This window comes from Chiloscyllium punctatum, chromosome 1, assembly GCF_047496795.1.
Source record: "Chiloscyllium punctatum isolate Juve2018m chromosome 1, sChiPun1.3, whole genome shotgun sequence".
NCBI lineage: Eukaryota > Metazoa > Chordata > Chondrichthyes > Orectolobiformes > Hemiscylliidae > Chiloscyllium > Chiloscyllium punctatum.
In genome coordinates, this window is record NC_092739.1 from 98,501,763 (window position 1) to 98,525,631 (window position 23,869).

Genomic DNA, 23,869 nt, shown 5'->3' on the forward strand with positions numbered 1-23,869 from the left:
TAAACCTGTTGGACTATAACCTGGTGTTGTGTGATCTTTAACTTTGTACACCCCAGTCCAATACCGCCATCTTTAAATCGTATTTTTCACAGGCATGGTTCCCTTTGATGCACTCAAATGCAAGCGAACTACATCTAGGTAGCAACAAACAAACGTGCAGCTATTTCATTCAGATTTGTTCATAGGTTTCATTAAAATTTACAACTCCAATTGTTTTCTTGATCCAAGTTAAATATTTTTCTGTTAGCCGGGTATAAATGCCAGGGTGTCTGGCAATCGCGCAATCAGATCCAGCTGAAGCAATTCCAGCAATGACTTCCTTCCGGCTCAGGGTCTTTACCTTGCACATTAATGGGCCTCCTGCATCACCCTGTGACAAAGAACAAAATATGATATCCTTAATATACTTCCTAAAGGTATTTACAAATACACAAAATGTGCTGAAATTAATAATGAAGATTGGATTGCAATTTATTAAATTGCTTACTTAGAAGTGCAAGGAAATTTACAATGTGAGGAAACCACTTGCCCCAATTTCTTCAAATTGATGTTTATTCTCTAAATAGGCAAATAGCTTTAATCACTGTGTTCGTACTGGCACCACAAATGGTATCGGCAGCCACCCAGAATATTGAAATGCTGCTGATCTTGGGGGACTGGCTGGGGATCACAGCATATACATTGGAAGGAACCTGAAAATGTTTCCAATGGCTGAAATAAACAAAAGAACTCATGATTCTGAAATTAGGGAGTGCATCACAGCTGCAGAAAAGGAGGTTGTTGAGGAGGGTTTGCCTACTGAGTCAGTATGGGTGGAAGTCAGTAATAGGAAAGGAACTGCCATTTTATTGGATGTTTTCTAAAGACCTCTAATAGCAGCAGAGAGATGAAAGAACAGATTGGACAGCAGATTTTGGAAAGATGCAGATATAACAGAGTTGTTATGGATGACTTCAACTTCCCCAATGCTGATTGGAACCTCCTTATTGCAGATGGTCTGGACAGAGCTGATTTTGTCAGGTGTGTCCAGGAGCGATTCCTGATTCAACATGTATATAGGCCGACGAGGGGGGAGGCCATATTGGATTTGGTACCAAGCAATGAGCCAGCCCAGGTGTCAGATCTCTCCGTGGGAGAGCATTTCAATGACAGTGACCACAACTGCTTCACCTTTACACAGCCATGGAGAGGGAGAGGGGCAGACAGTCTGGGAAGGTAAAAACAATGACTGCAGATGCTGAAAACCAAATACTGGATTAGTGGTGCTGGAAGAGCACAGCAGTTCAGGAAGCATCCAACGAGCAGCGAAATCGACGTTTCGGGCAAAAGCCCTTCATCAGGAATAAAGGCAGTGAGCCTGAAACATGGAGAGATAAGCTAGAGGAGGGTGGGGGTGGGGAGAAAGTAGCATAGAGTACAATGGGTGAGTGGGGGAGGAGATGAAGGTGATAGGTCAAGGAGGAGAGGGTGGAGTGGATAGGTGGAAAAGAAGATAGGCAGGTCGGACAAGTCCGGACAAGTCAAGGAGACAGTTACTGAGCTGGAAGTTTGAAACTAGGATGAGGTGGGGGAAGGGGAAATGAGGAAGCTGTTGAAGTCCACATTGATGCCCTGGGGTTGAAGTGTTCCGAGTCGGAAGATGAGGCATTCTTCCTCCAGGCGTCTGGTGGTGAGGGAGCGGCGGTGAAGGAGGCCCAGGACCTCCATGTCCTCAGCAGAGTGGGAGGGGGAGTTGAAATGTTGGGCCACGGGGCGGTTTGGTTGATTGGTGTGGGTGTCTCGGAGATGTTCCCTAAAGCGCTCTGCTAGGAGGCGCCCAGTCTCCCCAATGTCGAGGAGACCACATCGGGAGCAACGGATACAATAAATGATATTAGTGGATGTGCAGGTGAAACTTTGATGGATGTGGAAGGCTCCTTTAGGGCCTTGGATAGAGGTGAGGGAGGAGGTGTGGGCGCAGGTTTTACAGTTCCTGCGGTGGCAGGGGAAAGTGCCAGAATGGGAGGGTGGGTCGTAGGGGGGTGTGGACCTGACCAGGTAGTCACGGAGGGAACGGTCTTTGCGGAAGGCGGAAAGGGGTGGGGAGGGAAATATATCCCTGGTGGTGGGGTCTTTTTGGGGGTGGCGGAAATGTCGGCGGATGATTTGGTTGATGCGAAGGTTTGTAGGGTGGAAGGTGAGCACCAGGGGCGTTCTGTCCTTGTTACGGTTGGAGGGGTGGGGTCTGAGGGCGGAGGTGCGGGATGTGGACGAGATGCGTTGGAGGGCATCTTTAACCACGTGGGAAGGGAAATTGCGGTCTCTAAAAAAGGCCATCTGGTGTGTTCTATGGTGGAACTGGTCCTCCTGGGAGCAGATACAGCGGAGGCGGAGAAATTGGGAATATGGGATGGCATTTTTGCAAGAGATAGGGTGGGAAGAGGTGTAATCCAGGTAGCTATGGGAGTCGGTGGGTTTGTAAAAAATGTCAGTGTCAAGTCGGTCGTCACTAATGGAGATGGAGAGGTCCAGGAAGGGGAGCGAGGTGTCAGAGATAGTCCAGGTAAATTTAAGGTCAGGGTGGAATGTGTTGGTGAAGTTGATGAATTGCTCAACCTCCTCGCGGGAGCACAAGGTGGCGCCAATGCAGTCATCAATGTCGTGGAGGAAGAGGTGGGGAGTGGTGCCGGTGTAATTACGGAAGATCAACTGTTCTACATAGCCAACAAAGAGACAGGCATAGCTGGGGCCCATACGTGTGCCCATGGCTATGCCTATGCTCTGGAGGAAGTGGGAGGATTCAAAGGAGAAATTGTTAAGGGTGAGGACCAGTTCGGCCAAACGAATGAGAGTGTCAGTGGAAGGGTACCGTTGGGGACGTCTGGAGAGGAAAAAATGGAGGGCTTGGAGGCCCTGGTCATGGCGGATGGAGGTGTAGAGGGATTGGATATCCGTGGTGAAGATAAGGCGTTGGGGGCCGGGGAAACGGAAGTCTTGGAGGAGGTGGAGGGCGTGGGTGGTGTCTCAAACGTATGTGGGGAGTTCCTGGACTAGGGGGGATAGGACAGTGTCAAGGTAGGTATGGGAAGGTACTTAATTGGAGGAGGGGAAATTATATTGCTATTAGACAAGAGCTGTGGAGTATAAATTGGAAACAATTGGTTTAATGGAAAGGCACGACAGAAATGTGGAGGCTATTTAAGGAGCCTTGTTGTGAGTACAACACAGAACATAGAACAATACGTCATAGTACAGGCCCTCCGGCCCTCGATGTTGTGCCGACCTGTAGAACCAATCTGAAACCCATCTATCCTACACTATTCCATTATCATCCAAATGTTTATCCAATGACTATTTAAATGTCCTTAAAGTTGGTGAGTCTACTACTGTGCAGGCAATGCATTCCACATCCCTACTTCTCTCTGAGTAAAGAAATTACCTCTGACAACTGTCCTGTATCTATCACCCCTCAGTTTAAAGCTATGTCCCCTCGTGCTAGCCATTAACATCTGAGGAAAAAAGGCTCTCACTGTCCACCCTCTGATTATCTTATATGTATTAATTAAGTCACCTCTCAACATTCTTCTCTATAACGAAAACAGCCTCAAGTACTTCAGCCTTTCCTCATATGACTTTCCCTCCATACCAGGCAACATCCTTGTAAGTTGCCTCTGAACCCTTTCCAAAGATTCCACATCCTTCCTCGAATGCAATAACCAGAACTGTATGCAATACTCCAACTGTGGCTGCACCAGAGTTTTACACAGCTGCAAAATGACCTCATGGTTCCAAAACTCAATCCCTCTACCAATAAAGGCTAACACACTGAATGCAATCTTAACAACCCTATAAACCTGGGTGACAACTTTCAGGGATCTGCATACATGGACACTGAGATCTCTCTGCTCATCTACACTACCCTGAATCTTACCATTAGCCCAGTACTCTTTATTACTGTTGCTCCTTCCAAAGTGAATCACCTCACACTTCTCAGCCCAACTCTGCAGCTTATCTATGTCCCTTTGTAATCTACAGCACCCTTCAGCACTATGCACAACTCCACTGACCTTCGTGTTATCTGCAAATTTACTAACACATCCTTCTATAGCCTCATCTAGGTCATTTATAAAAATGACAAACAGCAGTGGCCCCAAAACAGATCCTTGCTGTAAACCACAATAACTGAACTCCAGGATGAATATTTCCATCAACCACCACCATCTGTTTTCTTTCAGCTAGCCAATTTCTGATCCAAACCGCTAAATCGCCTTCAATCCTATGCATCCATATTTTGTGCAATAGCATACCATGGGGAATCTTATTAAACACCATACTGAAATCCATATACACCACATCAACCACTTTACCCTCATCCACCTGTTTGGTCACCATCTCAAAGAACTCAATAAGGTTTGTGAGGCATGACTTACCTTTCACAAAACTTTGTTGACTATCCCTAATTAATGTATTCCTCTAAGATGATTATAAATCCTATCTCTTATAACCTTTCCCAACACTTTACCCACAATCAAAGTAAGGCTTACTGGTCTGTAATTCCCAGGGTTGTCTCTACTCTCCTTCTTGAACAAGGGGATAACATTTGCTATCCTCCAATCTTCTGGCACTATTCCTGTAAACAATGATGGTATAAAGATTAAAGCAATCTCCTCCTTGGCTTCCCAGGGAATCCTAGGATAAATCCTGTCCAGCCCAGGGAACTTATCTATCTTCACACTTTCCAGAATTGCTGACACCTCCTCTTTGTGAACCTCACTCCCGTCGAGTCTGGTAGTCTGTATATCAATATTCTCCTTGACAGCATTGTCTTTTTCCAGTGTGAATACTGATGAAAAATATTCATTTAGCACTTCCCCTACCTCCTCAGACTCCATGCACACCTTCCCACTACTATCCCTGATTGGCCCTAATCTTTCTTGAGTCATACTTTTATTCCTGATATATCTATAGAAACCTTTAGGGTTTTCCTTGATCCTATCTGCCAATGATTTCTCATGTCTCCCCTCCTGGCTCTTTTTAGATCTCTCTTTAACATGTAACTCTCAAGTTAATGTTGGGTAATATTGTCCCACTGAGACAGGCAAGGAATTGTAAGGTGAAGGAGCCTTAGATGATAAGAGCAGAGGAGCTTCTCGTCAAAAGGAAGAAGGAAGCTTACTTAAGGTCGAGGAAGAAGGGCTGATGCCTGAAACGTCGATTCTCCTGTGCCTTGGATGCTGCCTGTCCTGCTGCACTTTTCCAGCAACACATTTTCAGCTCAGTTAAGGTCGATGAAGCAAGGATGTGGCACAGCTTTAGAGGATTTCAGGGTAGCTAGGAAAAAACTCAAAAATGGACTGAAGAGAGCTAGGGGCACAAAAAAGCCTTGGTGGGAAGCAGTAGGGAAAACCGAAAGGCATTCCACATATACGTGAGGAATAAGAGAATGATTGGAGTGTAGGGCCGATTAGGGACAGTGAAGGGAACTTGTGCCTGGAGTCTGAAGAGATAGGGGAGGCTCTAAATGAGTTTTTTTTACTTCAGTATTCACTAGAGAGAGGGAATGTGTTGATAGTGAGAACACCGTGAACTACTTTAATAGGCTTGAACAGATTGATATTAAGGAAGTGGACATGCTGGAAATTTTGGGAAGCATCAAGATAGATAAATCCCCAGCGCTGGATCAGATATATCCAAGGTTACTACGGGAAGTGAGGAATGAGATTGCTGCACCTCTGGCGATGATCTTTCATCCTCACTCTCCATGGGAATAGTACTGGCTGATTGGAGGGAGGCGAATGTTGTTCCTCTGTTCAAGAAAGGGAATAGGGAAGTCCCTGGGAATTAGACCAGTCGGTTGTATGACTGTGATTAGTAAGATACTGGAAAGGATTCTGAGAAATAGGATTTATGACTATTTGGAAAAACATAGTTTGATTAAAAATAGTCAGCATGTCTTTGTGAGGAGCAGGTCATGCTTATTGAGTCTTATTGAATTCTTTGAGGACGTGATGAGATAAGTTGATGAAGATTGAGCAGTGAATGTGGTTGTATATGGATTTTAGGAAGGCATTTGATAAGGTTCCCCATGGTAGGCTCATTCAGAAAGTTAGGAGGCATGAGATGCAGGGAGATTTGGATGTATAGATACGGAATTGGCTGGCTGAAATAAGACAGTGAGTGGTAGTGGATGGAAAGTATTCCGCCTGGAGGTTGGTGACTCGTAGTGTCCTGCAGAGATTTGTTCTTGGGCCTCTGCTCTTTGTGATTTTAAAAATGACTTGGATGAAGAAATGGAAGGGTGGGTTAGTAAGTTTACCAATGACACAAAGATCAGTGGTGTTGTAGATAGTGTCTTGGACTGTTGCAGACCACAACATTGACAGGATGCAGAGCTGGGCTGAGGAATGGCAGATGCAATTCAACCTGGATAAATGTGAAGTGATTCATTTTGGAAGGTCAAATTTGAATGCTGAATACAGCGTTAAAGACAGGATTCGTGGCAGTGTGGAGGGACAGCCGATTCTTAGGGTCCATGTACATAGATCCCTCAAAATTGCCATCAAAGTTGATAGGGTTGTAAAGAAGGTATGTCTTGTAGAAACCTTTGCCCAATAGGCCTCACATGATTGGGCCACATTCCTCACCATATTGTTCAGTTCCCTACAAGATTCTGCTCATAGAGTCTGATGGTGTTTTGGCTTTCCTGAACAGGGGGATTGAGTTTAAGAGCTGCAGGGTTTTGCTGAAGCTCTATAAAATCCTGATTAGACCACACTTGGAATATTGTGTCCAGTTCTGCTTGCCTCATTATAGGAAGGATGTAGATACTTTAGAGAGTGTGCAGAGGAAACTTACCAAGATGCTGCCTGGATTGGAGGGCATGTTTTATGTTCCCCACCCCTACTGAGCCCATCTCATCCAATTCTAACCCCATTCTACTACCTGCCATCCTCAGAACAACTCCCCACTCCTGGGATACCAGAGTGCACTGGCACCCCCAACATCAGTGCTATCTTTCAAAGGCATCTGATGTCCATGTTAAGAATTCTCAGCATTTGATTTGCTCAAGCCAGATGTTATGATAGGACTTTATGCATTAATATCTGGAGATCTTCAATTAATAAGTTGTTAAAAAGCAATAATCCCTGTTCATAAGCAACTCTCTGCTGTCTTGTAGAAACCTTTGCCCAATAGGCCTCACATGATTGGGCCACATTTCTCACCATATTGTTCAGTTCCCTACAAGATTCTGCTCATAGAGTCTGATGGCGTCTTGAGATTAGATTAGATTCTCTACAGTGTGGAAACAAGCCCTTCAGCCCAACATATCCACACCAACCCTCTGAAGAGTAACCCACCCAGATCCATTTCCCCCTGACTAATGCACCTAACACGTTGGACAATTTAGCATGGCCAATTCATCTAGCCTGCACATCCTTGGACTGTGGGAGGAAACCAGAGCAAACCCGCACACACATGGGAGAACATGCAACCTCCACACAGATAGTCATCCAAGGCTGGAACTGAACCCAGTCTTTGGTGCTATGAGGTAGCAGTGCTAACCACTAAGTCACCGTGCCACTCTGTCCACACATCGGTTGTTGCATTTCCAACATTAGACCAGTGATTATACTTCAAAATGTCTTCTTGTAATGGAACCTGAGGTTGTGAAAGGTGCTACATTAATGCAAGTTTTTATTGCTCATATATAGTCCCTATCTCAGTGGATAAATATCCGTGTATCTCACAGCAAAGTACATTATCTGTTTATAAAAATCCTTCAAATAATACAATGTAACTTACCAGACAGGAATCTTTTCTGCCTTTTTTGTCACCTGCACAAATCATGTTGTCTGTTATGACTGGGGTCCCATTGTAATATTTTTTGCTATTACAGGTTTTCCGATCAATCACTGATATGGTTGCTTCTTTCAAAGTATCAGATTGTTTTTTATCCCTGGGACTGGTTTGTCCCCATCCAATGATTCTGCAAATTACTCCAGCTTTAAGGTCCTTTGTTGAAGTTGGCAACTTCAAGATTTCTACACCTTTCTTCTTAACATCTGCAGCTTGTGCTAACTGTAACAATAAGAAAAATGTTACTGTACCCACTTGCTTCTCAAGTCACTACAGGCAAGCACATAAAATGTAAGTATACAATAGTTTTGCCAGTCATTTGTTCAGGTTCAATGTGTGAAAAATGTCAAGGCCAGCCAAGAGACGTTGAAGCTTGTGTGTAGTTCAAAAAGGTTCTTCCAATATTTTAGGATGAATAAGTGCAATTTTGGATTTGTGAACTTAGATGATAAGTTGTAAGTAAAGAATTGCTGGTAGCATCACGCAGTAAGAAGCAAAAAATGCAATATGATTTTCAAAATAAGTGAATACAAACAAAATGATATCGAGACTAGAATGTCCACCATATTTCAATCCGACAATCCTGCAAAAATCCCACCCTAAACAGAAAAAAAGAACTGCCGATGCAGAAAATCAAAAACAAAAACAAAAATTGCTGGAAAATCTTGACAGGTCTGGCAGCATTTGTGGAGGGAAAACAGAATTGATGTTTCAGGTTCAGTGACCCTTCTTCAGAATTCTGAAAAATTAACTCTGTTTTCTCTCCACAAATGCTGCCAGTCCTGCTGTGTTTTTCCAGTAATTTTTGTCTTTGTTTAAAAAGTCCTGCCCCTTTCTGTTTCAGTCAGTAAGGTTCCAGATCCCACCCTCTGAAGAAATTTATAGAAAACCCACTGAAAAACAATTACCTCCAAAAGCATGATGTCGTTTTCTATTTTATTTTTGAATTCAGGATATGGGGATAACCTTTTAACAGAAATGATTTGTTCAATATTATCCTTCTTTTGGAGTGAACGAGCTCCAAGAACCACCGTGGCTTTCTTTTTCTTGATCAACCTGTTGGTGAAACATCACTTGGTGAATCAACAACTTGCATTTAATTTACACCCTTAATATAAAACAATGCCCAACATCACTTTAGTATCTATTCTTTAATGGGATTTGTATCATTGGTCACCCATTCCTATTTGATTTTGAATTGTGTGGCTTGCTCAGCCATATTAAAGGCCAATTAAGAGATACTCATATTAGTATGCATCTGGAGTCACATGTAGGTTAGACCAGGTGAAGATTACAGACTTCCTTCATGAAAGGACAATTGTCAACCTAATATATTTTCACAGCAATCTATGAAAATTGTTATTATTGTCGCTGCACCTGTTTTCTCCTCGATATATTAGTACTCACTCATCTGCCAATTTAATTCCAGCTACACCTCCCAGCCTTGTTCTGTTCAGGTTCAATCTATCACTTTTGAATAAGATCAGAAACGTCTGTCTGTCTTTCTTGCTGTGGAATCTCAATTAAAGCCACTACTTCTACATTTTTCTGTTCTCTCCTGTGTAGTCCTTAGCCAGTTAATGCTATGGTCTGGATCATATTCCTTCAAAATGCTGTTATTCCTGACAGTCCTCTTCCAAGACTCCTGAATAGCTACCCATTTACTATGCTGAACTAGAACCATAGATTCCCTACAGTAGGGAAGAAGCCATTTGGCCTATCATGTCCACACCGATCCTCTGAAGAGTATCCAATCCTGACCCACTCCCCTATCCTATCCCTGTAACTGTACATTTCCTATGGTTAATCCATATAGCATGCACATCTCAGGACACCATGGGCAATTTAGCATATCCAATTCACCTAAACTTCAAATCATAAAAATGTACAGCACAGAAACAGATCCTTTTGTCCAACACATCCATGCTGAAGAGATATCCTAAATTAATCTAAAAAAGCTAGCATTTGTCCCATTTCCCTCTAAACCCTTCCTATTCATTTACCCATCCAGATGCCTTTTAAATGTTGCAATTATACCAGCTTCCACCACCTCCTTTAGCAGCTCATTCCATACATATATCACCCTCTGAGAGAAAACGTTGCCCCTTTGATCCCTTTTAAATCTTTCCCTCTCACCTTAAACCTATGCCTTCTAGTTTGGGATTCCCTTACCTTGGGGAAAAGACCTTGGCTATTCACTCTATCCATGTCCATCATGATTTTTTAAACTTCTTTAAGATCAGCCTCCAACACTCCAGGGAAAACAGCCCCAGTTTATTCAGCCCCTCCCTATAGTTCAAAGCCTCCAACACTGGCAACATCTTTGTAAATCTTTTCTGAACGCTTTCAAGTTTCACAATATCTTTCGTATAGCAGGGAGACTAGAATTGAACACAGTATTCCAAAAGTAGCCTAACTAATGTCCTGTACTGCAACAACATGATCTCCCAACTTTTATACTCATTGCACTGACCAATAAAGGCAAGCTTCCAAATGCCGTGTTGACTTGAGACTCCACTTTCAAGAAACAATGAAACTGCACTCCAAGGTCTCTTTGTTCGGCAACCTACCCCAGGCCCTAACCATTAAGTCCTGCCTGGATTTGCCTTTCCAAAATGTAGCACCTCATATCTTCTCTCATCCTCTTGAATGACTACCTCTAGATTGTCCAATTTTTAGGAATCGCTAAAACAAAATAAAGAATTGCAGGTGCTGAATTTCTGAAAGAAAAGCAGAAATTGCTTGAGAAACCTAACAGATCTGGCAGCATTTGTGGAGAGCGACACAGAGTTAACATTTTGAGTCCAGTGATCCTTCATCAGACTTGAAACATTCATTCTGCTTTCTCTGCACAGATGCTGACAGACTCGCTGAGTTTCTTCAGCAATTTCTGTTTTTGCTCCAGGAATCTTTGAACTTCCCACAGTGATTCCAGCAGCCCCTTAAATTCAGAAAGCCTGACCTCAATGTCAAACTTCTAAAGACGTATGGCAAAAAAATCAAAAGAGCTATGGATGCTGGAAATCTGAAACAAAAAGAGAAATTGATGGAAAATCTCAATAGGTCTGGCAGCATCTGAAATCAGAGTTAACATTTCAAATTCAGTGACCTTTTGTCAGACCTTTGAAGAATGATCATTCAACCTGAAACATTAACTCTGATTTCTCTCCATAGATGCTGCCAGACCTGCTGAGACTTTCCAGCAATTTCTGTTTTTGTTTCTAAAGACACATCTGCATGTGAGTCCCCCAAGCAACAAGTTCTCCCTGCCCAAATACTTTCTCTCTTTAGATTTAATTAGTGCTGTAAACTATTCATTTTAATTTATGCCTTCGACCTCAGTTCTCAGTACCTGTACTCCTTTTCTCAGACCACATAAAGATAGAACACCAGAACAACGCCTGTTCCATTACTGTACAGAAGTGCCTCCGTGAAATTCTTGGAGTTTCACTCTGTAGAACTCTGCAGAACTTGGTTCCATGCTACTTGCTTGTCCTTGTAACCATGTGGGCAGTGTGGTGGTACAGTGGTTAGCACTGCTGGCTCACAGCGCTGGAGAACTGGGTTCAATTCCCACCTCAGGCGACTGATTGTGTGGAGTTTGCGCGCTCTCTCTGTGTCTGCGTGGGTTTCCTCCCACAGTCCAAAGATGTGCAGGTCAGGTGAATTGGCCATGCTAAATTGCCTGTAGTGCTAAGTTAGGGGTATGGGTGGGTTGCGCTTCAGTGTGGACTTGTTGGGCTGAAGGGCCTGTTTCCACACTGTAATGTAAATCTAATCGTGTATCATTTTATTTCTTTAGCACAATCAAATCTATAAACAACTCCCAAAAAAATGCAACATTTTCTATTCCTCAATTTTACCAAATGACTTTCTGCTGTCTGCTCATAACTACTGACATGCCCTCTTTACAAAGTAATAACAGTGTGTTTTATTAATCTAATTACATCTCCCTGTTTTTCAGTTTCCCTGTTCCTTGTTAGAGACCTATATTACCAGGAATATTTATCTTGCGACATGTCCATCCTGGACACAGATCTCAGTGATCATCATGATATCATACCCTTTAGGATTCAATGGGACTTCTACTTCACTTCTTTCATTGCTTACGCGATGTGCAATTGTGTACAGAACTCTTTATTGGGACTCTACCTTATTCTTTTGCTTGATCGGTTATTCTCACACCTTAACTGATCACATTTATTTTTCATCACAGTTGTTGCACTTTATCGATTCTTTTTATTGTTCTTTACAAAGAACAAAGAAAATTTACAGTCCAGGAACAGATCCTTTGGCCCTCCAAGCCTGAGCCGATCCAAATCCACTGTCTAAACCTATCGCCCAATTCCTAAGAATCCGTATCCCTCTGCTTCCCACCTACTTATGCATCTGTCCAGACGTACCTTAAATGAATCTACCGTGCCTGCCTCTTCTACCTCTGCTGGCAACGTGTTCCAAGCACCTACCAACCTCTGTGTAAAGTACTTTCCACGTGTGTCCCCCTTAAACTTTTCACCTCTACCTTGAACGTGTGACCTCTTGTTATTGAATCCCTCACCCTGGGAAAAAGCTTATCTCTATCCACCTTGTCTATACCTTTCATGATTTTGTAGACCTCAATCTCCTTTTTTCTAATGAAAACGATCCTAACCTACTCAACCTCTCTTCATAGCTAGTACCTCCCATACCAGGCAACATCCTCGTAAACCTTCTCTGCACCCTCTCTAAAGTGTCTACATCCTTTTGGTAATGTGGTGACCAGAACTGTACACAGTATTCTAAATGCAGCCGAAGTCTTGTACAATTTTATCATGACCTGCTAGCTCTTATACTCAATACCCTGTTTGATAAAGCAAACATACCATATGTTCTGGCAGACAGCAAGCTGGTTTGAAGTGTGCCTACCTCAATGCCAGAAGTATCCAAAATAAGGTAGATGAACTTGCAGCATGGATAGGTACCTGGGACTTTGATGTCATGGCCATTTCAGAGACATGGATAGAGTAGGGCCAGGAATGGATGTTGCAGGTTCCAGGATTTAGATCTTTCATTAAGAACAGAAAAGAGGGGGAGGTGTGGCCTTGTTAGTCAAGGACAATATAACAGTGGCTGAAAGAACTTTTGACAAGGACTCCTCTACTTAGGTAGTATGGGCTGAGGTTAGAAACAGGATAGGAGGAGTCACACTGCTGGGAGATTTTTAATAGGCCTCTGCAGAGTTCCAGGGATGTGGAAGAGAGGATTAGCAAAACCATTTTGGGAAGGAGTGAAAGGAACATGGTGGTTATTATGGAGGACTTTAACTTCCCCAACATTGACAGAAAATGCTATAACTCTAGTATTTCAGATGGATCAGTTTTTGTCCAATGTGTGCAGGAAGGTTTCCTGACACAGTATGTTGAAGGGCTGACAAGAGGGGAGACCACACTGGATCTGGTACTTGATAATGAACCAGACCAGGTGTTTGATTTAGTAGTAGGTGAGCACTTTTGAGAGAGAGACCATAATTAAGTTACGTTTAATTTAATGATAGAAACATGCTACAGGGCAAGAGCTATCAATGAGCCAAGGGAATTATAATGCAATCACACAAGACTTAGGATGCACAGAATGGGATAGCAAAATGCAGGGGATGGGTTCAATCGAAATGTGGAGCTAGTTTAAGAAATTAGATTCCCTACAGTGTGGCAACAGGCCCTTCAGCCCAACAAGTCCACACCGACCCTCCGAAGAGTAAACCACCCAGACCCATTTCCCTCTGGCTAATGCACCTAACACTTTAGCATGGACAATTTAGCATGGCCAATTCACCTGACCTGCACATCTTTGGACTGTGGGAGGCACCCAGAGGAAGCCCACACAGACACGTGGGGAATGTGCAAACTCCACACAGACAGTCGCCTGAGGCTGGAATCAAACCTGGGACCCTGGTGCTGTGAGGCAGCAGTGCTAACCACTGAGCCACCGTTTAAGGAATAGATATTGCATGTCCTTGATAGGTATGTCCCTGTCAGGCAGGGAGGAAGTGATAAGGAAAGGGAACCGTGGTTTATGACAGAAATTGCATCTCTTGTTAAGCAGAAGGAGGCTTATGTGATGGTGAGAAGAGATGATTCAGATGAGTTACAGATTAGTTACAGGAAAATTTAAAGAGAGAGTTAAGAAGAGCAAAGAGAGGACATGAGCAGTCTTTAGCAAATAGAATAAAGGAGAACCCTAAACTTTCTATAGGTAGGTGAGGAATAAAAGGATGACTAGGGTAGGAATAAGGCCAGTCAAAGACAGAAGTGGGAGTTGTGTGAGGACCCTGTGGAGTTTGGAAAGGTGCTAAACAAATACTTCTCATTGGTTTTTACTCAGGAAAAGGAGAGTATTGTAGAGGAGAAGAATGAGATACAAGATATTAGATTAGAAAGGACCAAGGTTAGTAAGGAAGAGATGTTATCAATTCTAGAAGGAGTGAAAGTAGACAAGTCATCTGGCTGGATGGGATTTATCCATGGATTATCTGGGAAGCTAGGGAGGTGATGTTGGAGCCTTTGGCTTTGATCTTTGAATCTTCATTGTCTACAGGTTTAACACAGAGGACTGGAGGATTGCAAATGTTGTGTCCTTGTTCAAGAAGGGCAACAGAGATGACCCAGGTAATTATGGACCAGTGAGCCCTACGTCTATTGTAGGAAAAGTTTTGGAAAAGATTATAAAAGATAGGATTTATAATCATCTAGCAAGCAACAATTTGATTGCAGACAGTCAACATGGTTTTATCAAGGGCAGGTCGTGTCTCACAAACCTCATTGAGGTTTTTGAGAAGGTGACCAAGCATGTAGATGAGAGTAGGGCAGTTGACGAGGTGTACATGGACTTCAGTAAAGCCTTTGATAAGATTCCACATGGTAGGCTATTGGAGAAAATGCAGAGGCATGGGATTGAGGGTGATTTAGCAGTTTAGATGAGAAACTGGCAATGAGTGGTGGTTGATGGAAAATATTCAGCCTGGAGTCCAGTTACTAATGGTGTGCCACAAGGATCTGTTTTGGGACCACTGCTGTTTGTCATTTTTATAAATGACTGAGACGCAGGCATAGGTGGATGGGTTGGTAAGTTTGCAGATGACATTAAAGTTGATGGAGTAGTGGACAGTGCGGAAGAATGTTACAGGTTGCAGGGGGACTTGGATAAACTGCAGAATTGGGCTGAGAGGTGGCAAATGGAGTTCAATGCGAGGTGAGGTGATGCACTTTGGGAAGAATGGCAGGAAGGCAGAATATTAGGTCAATGGAAAGATTCTTGGTAATGTGGATGTGCAGACAGATCTTGGAGTCCATGTATATGCTGCCACCCAGGTTGATGGTGCTGTTAAGAAGGCATATGGTGTGTTAGGTTTTATTGGTAGAGGGATTGAGGTCCGGAGCCATAATGTCATGCTGCAACTATACAAAACGCTAGTGCAGCCGCACTTGGAATATTGTGTACAGTTCAGGTCGCCCCATTATAGGAAGGATGTGGAAGCATTGGAAAAGGTGCAGAGGAGATTTACCAGGATGTTGTCTGGTCTGGAAAGAAGGAGGGAAAGTCTTATGAGGAAAGGCTGAGAGACTTGAGTCTGTTCTCATTGGAAAGAAGAAGGCCAAGAGGGGATTTGATAGAGACATACAAGATGATCAGAGGATTAGAGAGGGCAGACAGTGAAAGTCTTTTTCCTCGGCTGATGACATCAGCTTGTACGAGGGGGCATAGCTACAAACTGAGGGGTGATAGATTTAAGACAGATGTCAGAGGCAGGTTCTTTACTCAGAGAGTGGTAAGGGCGTGGAATGCCCTGCTTGCCAATGTAATTAACTCAGCCACATTAGGGAGATTTAAACAATCCTTGGATAAGCTCATGGATGATGATGGGATAATGTAGGAGGATTGGGCTTAGATTAGTTCACAGGTCGGCAAAACATCAAGGGCTGAAGGGCCTGTTCTGTGCTGTATTGTTCTATGTTCTTTGTTCTATGTTCTATGCCTTCTTGACCACTCTATCTACCTGTGCGGCCACCTTCAGGGTACAATGGACCTGAACTCTCAGATCTCTCTGCTCATCAACTTTTCCCAAGGTTCTTTCTTTTACAGTATAGTTCGGTCTAGAATTAGACTTCCCAAAATGCATCACCTCACATTTGCCTGAATTGAACTCCATCTGCCACTTTTCCACCCAATTCTCCAGTCTATCTATATTCTCCTGTATTCTTTGACTGTCCTCTATGCTTTCTGCTACTCCACCAATCTTAGTGTCATCTGCAAATTTACTGATCAGATCAACAATGCCTTCTTCCAGATCATTTATGTATATCACAAACAGTGGCCCCAGCACTGATCCCTGCGGAAAACCACCTTTCTCCATTTTGAGAAACTCCCTTCAACTATTACTCTCTGTCTCCTGTTGCTCAACCAGTTCTTTTCCACTTAGCTAGAACACCATGTGACTTCAGTTTCTCCATTAGTCTACAATGGGGAAACTCATGAAATTCCTTCTAAAGTCCATGTGTATGACATCTACAGTCCTTCCTTCATCTATCAACTACGTTGCTTTCTAAATGTAAACTTATTTTTCTTAGGCACTCCCTCGAGATCGAAGATGACTTGCTTTCACATTGGTTCGAAAGATACTGAGATAGACAAAAGAGCTGAATTCCAAAGGTGAGGTGAGAGTGACTCCCCTGAGCATCATGGTCACACAAATGAACTAGCTATGAAAGTGCCATGGTTATAACACCAGATTCCAAGGCTGGAAATGCTGCAGTGTGTAATTCACTTCCCATCTACCCAAAGACTGTCCACAACATAGACATACAAGGTCAGAGTGAATACTATCCATTGGTCTAGATGGGTGAAGCTTCAACAAGATTCACAAATATTGACAATAGGCAGCTAAGTGCAACCTGCTTGATTAACTGTCCCTCTACAAGTTGAATCTTTTGGAAACAGTAGAGACAGATGACACTGCCACTCCGCGAGGCGGCCAGGTCTGTCAATCAAAAGTTGGCATGGAGGCAGAGCGGAAGAGTCGGACATCGCACAGAGCCGTGGTAATAGGGGACTCCATAGTGAGAGGAACAGACCGGGGTTTTTGTGGCAGCAGACGGGACTTAAGGATGGTGTGTTGCCTTCTTGGTGCCAGGGTTAAAGACATCACAAACAGAGTGCAGGACATCCTCAAGGACGAAGGTGAAGAGCCAGAGGTGGTGGTACATGTCGGCACAAATGATGTCGGGAAGAAGAGGAGGAACATACTACAGCAGGACTTCAGAGAGCTAGGAAGAAGGCTGAAAAGCAGGACGTCCAAGGTGGTTATCTCCAGTTTGCTTCCAGTTCCTCGGGCTGGTGAGGCCAGAAACGGGAGATAATGGACTTGAACGTGTTCACTTGATCTGTGTTCACTGGGGAAGACACAAGCAATCTCCCTGAGGTAACAGTGGCTGAAGGACCTGAACTTAAGGGAATTTATATTTGCCAGGAATTTGTGTTGGAGAGACTGTTAGATCTGAGGGTTGATAAATCTCCAGGGCCTGATGGTCTACATCCCAAGGTACTGAAGGAGGTGGCTCGAGAAATTGTGGATGCGTTGGTGATTATTTTCCAGAGTTCGATAGATTCGGGATCAGTTCCTGCAAAATGGAGGGTGGCTAATGTTGTACCACTTTTTAAGAAAGGTGGGAGAGAGAAAGCAGGAAATTATAGACCAGTTAGTCTGACCTCAGTGGTGGGAAAGATGCTGGAGTCTATTATAAAGGATGAAATTAGGACACATCTGGATAGTAGTGACTGGATAGGTCAGAGTCAGCATGGATTTATGAAGGGAAAATCATGCTTGACTAATCCTCTGGAATTTTTTGAGAATCTAACTCTGAAGATGGACGAGGGAGATCCAGTGGATGTAGTGTACCTGGACTTTCAGAAAGCTTTTGATAAAATCCCACATAGGAGGATAGTGAGCAAAATTAGGGCACATGGTATTGGGGCAAAATGCTAACTTGGATTGAAAGTTGGTTGGCTGATAGGAAACAAAGAGTAGCGATAAATGGCTCCATTTTGGAATGGCAGGCAGTGACCAGTGGGGTACCGCAGGGATCAGTACTGGGACCGCAGCTTTTTACAATATATGTTAATGATATAGAAGATGGTATTAGTAATAACATTAGCAAATTTGCTGATGATACAAAGCTGGGTGGCAGGGTGAAATGTGATGAGGATGTTACAAGAATACAGGGTGACCTAGACAAGTTAGGTGAGTGGGCAGATGCATGGCAGATGCAGTTTAATGTGAATAAATGTATGGTTATCCACTTTGGTGGCAAGAACAGGAAGGCAGATTACTACCTAAATGGAATCAATTTAGGTAAAGGGGCAGTATAGCGAGATCTGGGTGTTCTTGTACACCAGTCAATGAAGGTAAGCATGCAGGTATAGCAGGTAGTGAAGAAGGCTAATAGCATGCTGGTCTTCATAACAAGAGGGATTGAGTATAGAAGCAAAGAGGTTCTTCTGCAGCTGTACAGGGCACTGGTGAGACCACACCTGGAGTACTGTGTGCAGTTCTGGTCTCCAAATTTGAGGAAAGACATTCTGGCTATTGGGGGAGTGCAGCGTAGGTTCACGAGGTCAATTCCTGGAATGGCGGGACTACCTTACACTGAAAGACTGGAGCGACTGGGCTTGTATACCCTTGAGTTTAGAAGACTGAGAGGGGATCTGATTGAGACATATAAGATTATTAAAGGATTGGACACTCTGGAGGCAGGAAACATGTATCCGCTGATGGGTGAGTGCCGAACCAGAGGACACAGCTTAAAAATACCGGGTAGACCATTTAGGACAGAGATCAGGAGAAACTTCTTCACCCAGAGAGTGGTGGCTGTGTGGAATGCTCTGCCCCAGAGGGCAGTGGAGGCCCAGTCTCTGGATTCATTTAAGAAAGAGTTGGATAGAGCTCTCAAGGATAGTGGAATCAAGGGCTATGGAGATAAAGCAGGAAGAGGATACTGATTAGGAATGATCAGCCATGATCATATTGAATGGTGGTGCAGGCCTGAAGGGCAGAATGGCCTACTCCTGCACCTATTGTCTATTGTCTATTGTCTACGATCTTAAATATTTCTCCCTTCACCACTAGGGCATATTGCAGCAGTGTGTACCAACTACAAGATGCACTGCACAACTCACTCAGGCTCCTTCGACTGCACCTTCCAAACTGACAACCTTTACCGTCTTGAAGCTCCAGGGCGCTGATGCATGAGAATACCACCAGCAAGTTCCTGTCCAAGATACACAGCATCCCCATTTGGAACACTGTCACTGCTCCTTCTCTGTTACTAGATCAATGCTCTGCACGGAGCTCCTTTCCTGACAGCACTGGGGGTGCATCCATATAAACTCATCAACATGAACTATTGTGGTCCAAGAATAAATTTCACTACTATCTCAAGGGCAATTAGGTGTGGGCAACAAGTATTGGCATCAGCGACTACACTCACATCAAATGAAAGAATAAATAAAGGACAGAATTGAGCATCTTTGGTAGGAACTTATTGCATTTTTGACTTCCCATGATAAATCCCATGAGTTTTGCTTTCCAAAATTATTGCCCGGTCCAATTCTCTACTCACTGCTGCTTTCATTCAAATTATCAGCTTTGGCCACCCGTGAAAGTCCCATATCAGATATTAGCATGTAAAATTAAAGGGATGTAAAATGGGATTTGGGGTAGCGTATTCAGATGCAAAGAGAATTGAAACAATGACAGGGATAAACAGGGGTCATTGTTTATTCTGAGTGTCTGCCAGTAAGAAGTGAGGTATCACAGGGGTCAGTGCTTGGACCTCAGTCCTTCACAATACATTTTAATGATTTAGATGAGGGAACTAAATGTATTATATCCAAGTTTACAAATAACACAAAAATAGGTGAGAAGGTACGTAGTGAGGATGACACATGAGTCTGCAAAGGGATTGATGTAGGTTAAAGGACTGGGCAAAAACTTTGCACATGGCATACAATATGGGAAAATATGAGGTAACACACTTTGGCAGGAAGACTAGAGAAGCTGGCCATTACTTAAATGGAGGAATCCTGGATTCCTTCCCTGAGGGTTTAATATAGCACGTGGACTGTAGCAGTTCAAGAAAGCAGCTCACCATCACTTTCTCCAGGGAAACTAGGGATGGGCAATAAAGGCTGGCCCAGCCAGCAATGTCCACATCGCACATGTGAATTTAAAAATACGCTATGGAACAGAGGGATGGGGACCCCTCATCCATGTCTCACAAAAAGCTAACATTTCAATTCAGCAGTTAACAGAGAAAGAAATGGATGTAAGCTAATGGATCAAAGAGAATGGAGTATAAAGTTAGGGAGGTTTTACTACAACTATACAAGATACTACTCAGACCACAAACTGGAATACTGTGAACAGTTTTGGTCCCCTTGTCTAATAATAGATTAGAACCATGTGTACATAAGTATAGGGATACAGGAGTACTGTGAAAAATGTACAATGTTGCCATTCCTGGCACCATCTTAAGTACAAAGGTACCTGGGTACAAAATCTGAGGTACAAAATAGAAAAGTGAAAGAAATATAGTTAAAAGTTCAACGTTAAAGGCCTTCATATAAAGTAGAAATAATAGTTAATAGTTTGATATTGCAGTCTTTCTTAAGTTACAGATTGCCATTCTGAAAGTACTCCTCTTATTCCTAACTCTCTGTTTTATATTAGTTAGCCAATCATCTGTGCTCCAACACCATAGGTTTTTATCTTATCAAGTAACCTAACACGTGCCTATCTTGTTAAGCTTCTTCTGAAAATCCAAACATATTATATCCACTATTTCCCCTTTATCTATTCTACTTGCTACCTCCTCAAAGAATTCCAGTAAATTTGTTGGACATGATTTCCCCTTTATAAAGGCATATTGATCCAACTTGATCAAATTACATAGTTCTAAATGCTCTGCTATGTCATCCTTCATAATAGTCTGTAACATTCTTCCAATAATAATAGACTTTAATATTTACCAAATAACAGACTTTAAGCTAACTGGCCTATAGTTGCCTGCTTTTTGTCCCCTAACCTTATTAAATAAAGGTGTTGCATTGATTGCATTCAAATTGTCCAAGACGTTTCCAGATCTAGAAGTTCCTGGATGTTTAGTACCACGTATCTATTCTGTCTGTAGCTCCATCTTTTAATATCCTCATTGTTATCAGATGCTGCCAACACATGTGTCAATGGACTTCATGCTGAAGGTTTTAGTATCTATCTTCAGCAGGCTGCACTTTATTCAGATTCAGATAATAGCTCAGTACAAACATGTTAACATGTGCAAAATTTCAGCTATGGCTATTAAATTTGTAAACTCAATTTAATAACACATTAGATTGAAACCACTAATTAATACTGTGAAAGTATGCATCGCTCTCTCTAATTTGAAATCTCCATGAAATGAAAATAAAATATCTTACTGTCCACAGTTTGCTGCAGTCAGAACCCATTTGGTTTGGATCAATGTTCCTCCACATACATGCTGATTGTTCGCCTGAATAGACACCATATAAGGTTTTGAATATGCCTTAACATCATGACCTCCAATGATTTCCATGCAGTCGGCTAGAAGAGAAATCAAACTTAATTATCACAAAGAGCACTCACTTGTGTGATGTTACCAACACAGTTGACAATATACTTACAGCTTTGGCCGGTTAAGATGCTGAATACCAAAGCAATACATGTCACTTGAAGCATGCTGCCCATATTGTTCAAATTCAGTTTTAGTTCATAAGCAGTTCTTGTAGCCTGTGAGGAGGATGTGGTTTCATCCAGGGTTACATTGAAGTGACACTTCTTACAGCAATAAACTGTTACTTTTCTTTCCCGTTTTATCTATAACGTTATCACAAGATACTGCTCTGAATCAATCTTACAGCAATATTAATATTGTTGTGTTGATCACAGCTTACCATTTGACAATAATGTGGAAAGTCCCTACTGGGCAAATTAATTTTTAAAAAAATGGCACGAATACTGTTTACAAAGAAAGCTACTTTTAAATTCCAATTTAGATTTCTTCATCCATTCATTTTTTCTGGTTTTAGTTTTTTTTAAAATTTACTGACACAAAGATACTAGAAAGCTGGCCAGAGAATGTATGCATATTCCTTGTTTTTAATGGTAAATACCAATACAGCAGCATTCTCCCCATGCCTGCACCCCACACTTCCAGTTGCCAGGTCCCTCAGTCGGGCACTGAACGGCTAACCAATAATAGATGTTTTTCCCTAGCTCCATCGCAGACAACAGCAACAGAGTTTTCTGGATAGCCTTCAAGAGGCCAGGAAGAAACATGCTGCTCCAATTAAATCCCTGGGTCACCACTAAATTTCAGTGACCCAAGGGATAATTACTCTCAAGTGGTTCATTGGCACACTTCCCTCAGGCCCTACCTGCCTTCAATTTAATTGATGACAATTTTCCAAATGTTATGAGTTTGATATAGTTACTCCCACCCAATTCTCTTGACATGACTATATTAACAAGTCCCCTCCAATGAATTCCATTAAATTCTGCCAAAAGTGCAGCTAAACATCCAAAAGTTGCTTACTCAAGGTGTTGGGGATTCAAGGTAAGTCTATAAATGGGTAAGAAGGAACTTGGCTGAAGAGTAGAAAACATGTTCTCATGACGGACATTACATTAGTGCGAGTGAAGTACTATCCGGAGCTCCCTAGACATGATTGGTGGGGCCACTATTGTTTCTAATTTACAACAAAAGAAAAATTTGGATACAGAAATGCAGTGGAAAGGGGCCACATTTTGAAAATACAGCAAACGACCAGAGGTGGTGGGATCAGAGGAGGCAACTTAGAGGCTACAGAATGAATTGGATTACATGTGTACGTTGGAGCAATATGAGATGAAATTTACTGCAGACAACTCCATACAAATAAACTTGAGGAGAAAATCTAAGTGACACAGGCATCTCCTGATTGGTGCTGAAACTGCAAAGGGTGAAGCTGAAAGTAAGTTAGTCCAACCAATGCATAGCATTAACCTACAAAGCACAGTTAAAACAAAACAGAAATCAGAAGTCAAATTGTAGCTTTGACAAAGAGTCAGTCAGACTTGAAACATCAGCTCCTTTCTCTCCTTCCAGATGCTGTCAGACCTGCTAAGATTTTCCAGCATTTTCTCTTTTAGTTTCAGATTCCAGCATCCACAGTAATTTGCTTTTATTATTTGTAGAGAGTCTTAAATGAGGTGTACAGTGTTCTGGTCAAATTGCAACTTGCACATTGTGTATAGTTATGATCACCATTGGCATTCCTACGTTGAACTGTAAAAATCAACTGAATGCTTTCCCACCTGGGAATTGCTCTTAACCACACTCATGAAACAGCTTTTGTGCAGAAATATTGATGAAAGGACTAGGTTGGTTAAGGATTAAAGCATTACCATATAGTCAATAATAAGCAAAGCTAGCAAAATGCGTGGAACTACAGATTTACAGAGAAATGAAGAACAAACAAGGCATTCAAACTGTCAAGGGTGGTAGCTAGAAGTTATATTATCAGAGGCCTTGAGTGAAAGAATGGACAATGCAAATGAAAGATTGTGGGAAAAGTCGATAATATGGGATACATGAATATTAAAGTGTAGAAATTGTAAAATGCATGTTGTGATCTGTATAAGCTTTGACAAGGAACATACATGCCACACAAACGCCAGGCTATGACCATCACCAACAAGAGACAATCTAACCACCAATCTAATTGTGTCACTATCACTGAGTCCCCTACTATCAACATCCTGGGAGTTATCATTGATCAGAAACTTAACTGGACTCACTGCAAAAACACAGTGGCTACAAGAGCAGGTCAGGGGCAAGAAATATTGTGGTGAGTAACTTAACTCCTGACTCCCAAAAGCCTGTCCACCATCTACAAGGCACAAATCAGAAGTGTGATGGAATACTCTCCACTTACCTAGATGAGT

General features: G+C 42.5%; 1 protein-coding gene across 1 annotated transcript; it reads right to left on the bottom strand.

Annotated features, from left to right (window-relative positions):
• LOC140482457 (granzyme K-like) lies at positions 1-21,652 on the bottom strand. Its single transcript, XM_072579966.1, has 5 exons — positions 21,568-21,652; positions 21,343-21,487; positions 8,745-8,892; positions 7,783-8,058; positions 1-370 (listed from the first exon to the last, which is right to left on the bottom strand). Exons 1-5 carry the CDS (start codon positions 21,629-21,631, stop codon positions 170-172), a joined length of 834 nt encoding a protein of 277 aa, XP_072436067.1. The 5' UTR covers positions 21,632-21,652; the 3' UTR covers positions 1-169.
• Positions 21,653-23,869: the final 2,217 nt, after the last annotated feature.

Coding starts and splice junctions, on each gene's coding strand:
- LOC140482457 (XM_072579966.1), bottom strand. CDS start 21,631: ATGGGCAGCATGCTTCAAGTGACATGTATTGCTTTGGTATTCAGCATC. Junction 21,488..21,567: donor CATCTTAACCGGCCAAAGCT/GTAAGTATATTG, acceptor TTTCTCTTCTAG/CCGACTGCATGGAAATCATT. Junction 8,893..21,342: donor ACTGCAGCAAACTGTGGACA/GTAAGATATTTT, acceptor TTTCACCAACAG/GTTGATCAAGAAAAAGAAAG.